Genomic DNA, 7,500 nt, shown 5'->3' with positions numbered 1-7,500 from the left:
CTGGACTGTTCGTTTTGCGTCACTGAGGCGAATAAATGCTTGTAAAAACGGCTCGGAGCCCAGTTCTTCTAGGCCGAAAACATGCCAGCCATGCATGGCAGTCTTCGAAAAGCCTGTTCTTCCTTGATATATAAAATCAAGTCATCGTCATCGTTGTCATCATCATCATTGTGGAAGTAATTTGTTATATGCGCGTGGTCATCACATAAATTTAACCAAGCTTTGAATAAGAGTGCCATTGTCCTCTGTCCAAAAACCTCCCCAGGCAACCACATTTATCGCTGCACTGTGGGCTGGAAGTCTGTCGAGACAACTATAGCGTTTCAAATGTATGAAAACATAAGAAAGGCAGTTCTTCATGCTCTGCGTAGATACAGCGATACAGATTTGTACAACCGGGAGCAAACATTGTGTACGCCAAGCGAGCTTCGTCTAAATTGCCTCACAATACCAGGACGGTTTTTCGATAAGCGAAGCCGCGACAGATGGAAGCACATACTGCAGTGCCCTCAGTTAAACACGCTTTCCCGCTCAGCTGTATCAACGCAAGTCTCTCCGTAACGTGCTCGGACGGGCTGTTTACTCGAATCATGCGCAGTATAGACTCGTTTTACTCCTTTAAGTGCGTGTAAGCTCAACTCGAGAACCTAGAAAAAAATCCACTGACTCAGCTGTTTTTGAAGATCACTCATCGTCATACCTAAGTGGTTGAAAAAGCACTGTTTGTGAACCAGATGTAAGCGATTAGGAGTATGTTTATTTTCATAAATGTCTAAAGTGTAGTAACATGTACTGCGCACGAATCATATCCGCTATTCTTATTGCAGCCGCTCTGTTTCGAATGCAGCAGGAAAAAAGAAAACACTCGCGAGCCTTGAAAGCTAAAGTGCGACTGGTGGGCTGGGTCGAGCAGCCGCAGCTTTAAGCGTCTCCTGTGTTTGACGAGTTTGACTCAGTTTCAGCAAGCCAAACAAGAACGCGAGCGCCTGCGCCTTATAGCTTACTATCAAGGAAGAAAGCAGTGTCGGAAAAAATTGGCTGTGCTCTATTTTCTCGAAGTGGTGTGTGCGGCGACAGAATGGAAGCAAATAATCTTTGCACCAAGCTGTGATGGTAAAAGAGCCAGCACTGTACTTCTCTTGTGCCTGCAATTTATGCTACCATTTTCTTTGTGATTTTTTATTATTGTTTGTCTCCTCTCCCCCTTATTTAATTCCCTCGGGGCCCTTAAGGGTAAATAAATAAATGATGATGATGATGATGATGATGATGATGATGATGATGATGATGATGATGATGATGATGATGATGATGATCTACTAATGTTTCTATATTTTGTACATATACCTCCAGAGAAATTTGCCAAGGTTTGAGGGAAGACGGTCAGAAACTGAGCTGGTGAGGCTAACTACAGATAAATTGCGAAGCAGCGAAGTCGTCTGTGCCGTATTATGCGCATATGGATGATGATGATGGTGGCGGTGGTGGTGGTGACGACTGTGATGACATTTTTGTGTGCTTTAAAAGCTGTCTTTGCCTTACCACTGGTCTTGAACGAATTGGACCTATAGTTTATTAAACGCTGACAGAAAAGTTTCTCGACCAAAAAAAGCAGTGCGCATTTAGGTCCCAAAAATGGGCCTTTGCTTGCTTGCCTTCGTTGCTCGCATCTGTAGGACTGAACTCTGAATGCTACGTATAAAAAATTGCTTCTCTACACGCCCTACCGAGCGCGATGAACTAGCTGCCCGCATGTTCATTATGTGCATGATGGAAAGTTTTTGTGCACGCTTTGAACCATTCGACTGCAAGCGTGATGATGATGGTGATAACAATTACGTTTTAATGGAGCGAAAGCAGTTTGACCTAAGAGCGCCACAGCCTGCGCCTTTCACTGCGACAGAATAGAGGCGAAAAGCAAGGCGCCCATGTGCTGTGCGATGTCAGCGCACGTTAAAGAAACCCATGTAGTCGAAATTTCCGGCGTCCTCCACTACGGCGTCTCTCATAGCCTGAGTCGCTTTGGGACGTTAAACCCCACAAACCAAACCAAACCAAGTAGTTGTGTAACTGAAGCCCACGGTACTTGTAGTTGACCTGCGTTAGTTTATTTTGGTTAGGTTCAGTGTGACAACAAACGAGGACAAATCAAGAGAGAAGAAGCGAGAAGACAAAGAAGCAAAAAAAGTGGAAATGAAAAGAGAAGAAAAGAAAGGGGGAACATGCAGGTCGCCATCGTGGGCAGAGATGTGCCTAATACTGCTTTCGCGATTTTTTTTTTTTTAACTTAACCGTTACCTAGTACATGCAATTCGGTCAATAGAGGACCAGGCAGGGGCAGATTAACAGTGATCAGCGCCCGGTTCAAAAAGAAATTAAAAGGGCCCCTATTACCCCCCCCCCCCCCCTCACTCCTTAATCCTACCCCGCCCCATGTTATCATGTTTGAAACTTGACGCGTTTAAATTGTAGCTACATTCACTCGAAGAATCTACGGACTGGTTATGAACATCGTATAAGCATATACTTTCCTGCAGAGCACACGGACAAACTGACATCTGGACTGAGCTATTCCAGGAAATCACAGGACACATAACATCCTCCATCAAAAGTCAGAACGCGAATTTGTGAAAAATAATTTCATCGAGTGGTTATTTTATTGGCTAATTCGACAGCGCAGGACGATTTGCTGCGGAACTGGGCAGAACCAGCTAAAATAATTTTGGATTTGTTTTTCTCTATATGGGCGAGTACAAAGTTTTATACTTTGACTGGCGAAATATGGGGCTGGCTTTGGGATTAACCGTACGATGCACCGAACAGCTTTTGAAGCATTCAACATTGCAATACATAAACTCTAACTTTAATTATGGGCAATGATGAAAATGGTTTCACTATTTATCGGACCAAACCTCGAAATCTACCTTTTTTTTTTTTTTTATCTCTCGGGGGCCCTTGAAAACGAAGGGCCCGGATCATTTGAACCCGTTTAACCCTGGATAATCCGGCCCTTGAACCAGGCTAGGAGAAAGCTTGTGTGCATAGAAAAAGCTATGGTAAGCTAGCCGCACTTGGGTTCAAACCCCGCACTTCATTTCACATCATCGTCATCAGTTGTGTATTTGGTCATTTAGCACGGATGCGAAGTGATAAAAGCATGCTGCTATGTAGAACAAAACAACAACCAGAGTGGTTGGTCAAGACTGCAAACACGAGCAATTCAGCTAAATGCTGTTCCCGCATCGACGTCCCTACGCTGTTCGTCCGTTAGCGCATCTTTAACAAGTGCACGCTATTGCATCGACTTTCCGAGAACGATAGAGTGGACAACACGGCCGGATGCTTCCTTCCCTCTTGCGCCGCTGCTCCAGAAAAATAGCCGCGCTCATCTGGCAATGATTTTCGGGTTGACCTCGAAGTATTTCCCCTTTTGCCTACTCTTGTCAGGCTGGCTACAGAGCGCAGAATATCAGATGCTGAGTGTGGTTGATCCGACGTTCCCGCGTCTGACACGGAGGTGGATATGCTCGTCCGCTCGACCATCACTTGGATAAACACAGAGAAGGAAGAGGCCACGGGCACGTGGGGCTGCCGAAGCGCGAAACGTCAGTCACTTGACCACTCCCTGTAATTACCTTACGCTGACACACAAGCGCAAATTTCACCCCAGAATAGCTGATCAGCACATCGAAGGAAATCTTGTACCAATTTGAAAACCGATGGGTGTGCGACCGGATAGTAGATATCGAACCCAAAGTATTCCGAGTGCGCGGCGTATACTCCCTGAACGCTCCCTAGGCGTGCTGCCTATTTATTCACCGAAGGTACACGGTTATAACAGTTATTCGTTATAACCGTTCGTATAGGGTTATTCGTTATAACGAATAGCCCTATAACAAGCTATACAATCTAAGGTTAAGAACTAAGAAAGGGAAAATTGACAGGGGACCATAACACTAGCAATACGAAGGATCAACGCTGGCTAGCCTGTGATAATGGTACCCCTTACAGAAAATGCAGCCCATGTAGGATGCCCATGAATGATGCCGGTGTGAATGGGATGGTAATAAATGAACTCCGGTGTATGATAGACGTGACATAATTTTACGCGTCAAGTTTCAAGCTACCATGCATTTAGGTAGAAAAAAAATGTCACCTATACTTTCGCTACCTCTTTTTAGATGCATCGGGCAAAATTTAATGAGTGCAGCTATCATCCTTTCTGCGGCCAATATTTTACTACATTAACGCTATCGCGTTTTCGTTCGTCATCTTTTGTTGCCGGTCTTGACTCGAAAATTTTGACCACGGGAAACAGCAAGTACGAACGTTAGGCTCTTGCCTAATGTCAGCACGTGGAATGTAGCTTTTGCAGTCCGCGGTTTCCTGAGAAGCATGCAAATCTGTTAATCATCCGATTTTCACATACCTTTTATGCCGCTGTTTTTGCCAACCGCCTATGATGGCTATAATGTGTTTGGCAACAGCAAAAACGTTTAACAAAGTGTAGTTCCCGGAACGCACAAGGCGAAACACCGCTAGGTTTCGCTCGAAATGTGCCTTTACAAAGAGCGGTTTAGAAGTGCCTGCTGCTATTACATTCCACATACGCACTTTTCGTCGAAGCGACAGGCAATAAATAATAATGCACGCTTGAATAAATAGCAAGTATACAACTAGAGCACTGACAAGAACGCGACAGATCAAGGCAATAACAATCTGGTTGTGTTGCACGCCCTGCTTAATGCAGCCACGCAGCTGGCTATTTCTTTCCCCCGCTGTTTAGGGAGTGGTTGTCGCCCGGCAAAACGCATTTGATCGCAATTAGGATGCGGAACGAGGCGTTTGCGAGAAAAATGACAGCTCGCGGCGACATTTTGCCGGATCATGGCAGCTGATCAACATTTCATTTGCATGCGCTTCGCTTCTGGCGCTTTCGGTTTTCGCTGTTTTTCCAAGACCGAAAGCGCTTTATAATTATGCCGAGACGCAGGCGCGCGTACTCCCAGACATCAAGAAGCTCGCGCACAGGGCACCGGCACGGACGGCTGGCAGCGGTCTCTAAACAAACTCTCAGTGCGGTAACCGGACGGGCAGTACCACGGTCACAATGATTTGTTCTCTCCAAGGCTCACGCGCACTTAGGACAAGTGGCATGCGTGTGAGCAAATTTTATAATTTTGTTTATTTACCTAGATGTACTTATTTATTTACTTATTTGGTATACCTACATCGCTTATATATATATAGGTCAGACGTGGTGAAGAAACGAATGCATTGATGCTTTGGCCGCGGGACCAGCCTTCGTCGGAAGGGCGGTATTCCGACGGTTTCTTCCCGCGGTTGGCACCGCGGCAAAAGCTTCAATACATTCTTTTTCTTCACCATGTCTGACGTTTTTGAACGTACATATATATATATATATATATATATATATATATATATATATATATATATATATATATATATATATATATATATATATATATATATATATATATATATATATACATTACAACTAAATTTAGGAGGACGCTTAAGCTCCGGCTTGTGGGTATCACGCGATATATTTAATGGTTTAATGGTTAGTGGGTCCTTTTTGTGGGCTCTCCTTGCGGATTCTCGTCCGCGTTCATTAAGTTTGGTACTCACTTAATCTGTAACCTTTTGTTTGTGCCTCTGTTGTCCTTACTGATTAGCATATATTAACAATTGCTTCGCCGGCGCTTGGTTGCTCAGTCTCGCCATGGATGAAATTCGTGCCGGTTCGAGCAACGTTTGGTTCGAGTGCGTCAGCGCTTCGGCGAAGGCGTCAGGCTGACGTGTAGCCATGCTTAACAGAGCTTAAACTAGGATAACTAGGTTGATTCGGAAGAAACCTTCTCAATTTTTTTCACATAGTGCCAGCTAGACAACGTATACGCTAGTCAGCATTTGAAACCGGGTGGAAAACAATCGCTGCACTAGGAATTTTTAGCACCGACTACGTCAAAACGTGGCCTGGCGAACGCGTCGGCGGTAGAAACGGCGATGATGGCGATGATGATGATGATGATGATGATGATGACGACGACGACGACGACGACGAATAACAGTTATTGACACAAGCTCAGTATTTACAGCGAACGTCCAATTTGACAGTGGCGCCCCTCTGACTACTTCGAGAAACTCTTCCAGTGAAGACGAACAGCAAGAAAATGCACATGATGCCAGAGCAACTTGATCGTCGAGCTCTTATTGGAAGATATAAACACTGCTTCCAAAGACTGTCGGCTAATAAGGATGGTTGCTTACGGTTCTGGCTTGTCACTGCTTAAAGCGGACCTGAATTCGCACTTCATGGCAGCCAGCTTGAACCTGTTCTTACTCACATGAGTAGGCTCTGCTCAGACGGAATAATAGCAGCACCTTCATCTTGCGTAACATCTCTGCGCCAAGCAGCCTATGAGATCTTCTTGTTTTGACTATGCCTCGGAAAGAACGATTGCCTGAAATAAAGACAGCAGACAGCAGCAATGAAACACTTTTTATTTTAATTTACATTGATGTTTTATTATCCATTAATTCTTTAGAAATTTGGAAGGTTTGACGGCTGGGAGAAGCTTAAAGGAACTTGTCGATTGCCTGGAATATGTGTTGTGTGCTACGGACGCTTAAAGCCTGTTTTCTTGGCGTGAGCTGTTATTCAGGCCACAAAGCGAGGGTTCATGTAACCTCTTTGAAAGGTGAAAACAAACCAGTACAACAAAATAATTTAACGCCGCGTTTAACTATTTCGCACGCTTGGTCTACTTTAAATGTAACTACCTGTAAACCAGTACAGTTTGCACACCACTTTAACGGTCTGCATTAGCGACCATAAGTTACTGTTAGCCATGTCTATACCATGCACGCGTGGTCTACTTTAAACGAAATTACTAAGCCTGTACAGTATTCACAGCACTTTAAGGGTACTGTTAGCCATGTCTAGTATTCGCACGAAAATGACTAAAAATCAAACACTCATTTCTGAAACGAGCATTCTATCTCGAATGAGTGCCTCTGTACTTCTATAAGCACACTGGTGATTTTAGTTCATTACTATATCGGCCGTAAGAGATAAGGCGTCATATAGCGACACTCGCTGTCCATTGCGTGCGCGCAATACGGTTAGAGTACTGTTTAATTTAGTTAATTTGCCTTTTGAAAAGGAACACGGAGAAATGAAGGAGGAGGAAAGAGAGGGATGAAGGATGCGTACAGCACTTCCGCCCGGAACACCACTTAACGTAGCGCGCTCCCTACTGGGAACCTTACTACGCGTACACAAAAAGGGGTTGCTTTCCTCTGAACGTGGCGTAGTGGCACTTCACTGTCTTTGGGCCCCTTGGTAAGACTCCGAGTAAAATTGGATCCCTTGCGTTTTATTCACAGCGCCACCTTGCAGATAACGCGCCGATGTCTTGTTGCAGTTGCTGAGGGCAAGAACGGACCCAGTTACTTTTTCTTGTCGTTGCTGGG

General features: G+C 44.7%; 1 protein-coding gene across 3 annotated transcripts in view; it reads left to right on the top strand.

Annotated features, from left to right (window-relative positions):
• Positions 1-7,500, top strand: part of LOC146179013 (uncharacterized) — a 449,427-nt gene that overhangs the window by 247,753 nt on the left and 194,174 nt on the right. For 2 of the 3 annotated variants that reach the window (XM_084578709.1, XM_084578708.1), the window contains exon 1: positions 5,014-5,161. The exons of the other annotated variant lie outside the window; for it this stretch is intronic. In XM_084578709.1, coding sequence (XP_084434835.1) covers positions 5,111-5,161 — 51 coding nt within the window. In that variant the 5' untranslated portion in view covers positions 5,014-5,110. Of the gene's footprint in view, positions 1-5,013; positions 5,162-7,500 lie in introns of those variants that run through there. 3 annotated transcript variants of the gene reach the window in all.

This window comes from Amblyomma maculatum, chromosome 9 (assembly GCF_055883805.1).
Source record: "Amblyomma maculatum isolate TAMU_Amacu chromosome 9, ASM5588380v1, whole genome shotgun sequence".
In the NCBI taxonomy this organism is placed as follows: Eukaryota; Metazoa; Arthropoda; class Arachnida; order Ixodida; family Ixodidae; genus Amblyomma; species Amblyomma maculatum.
The sequence above is the reverse complement of the archived record's forward strand: the minus strand, read 5'-3'. Positions and strand labels throughout refer to the sequence as shown.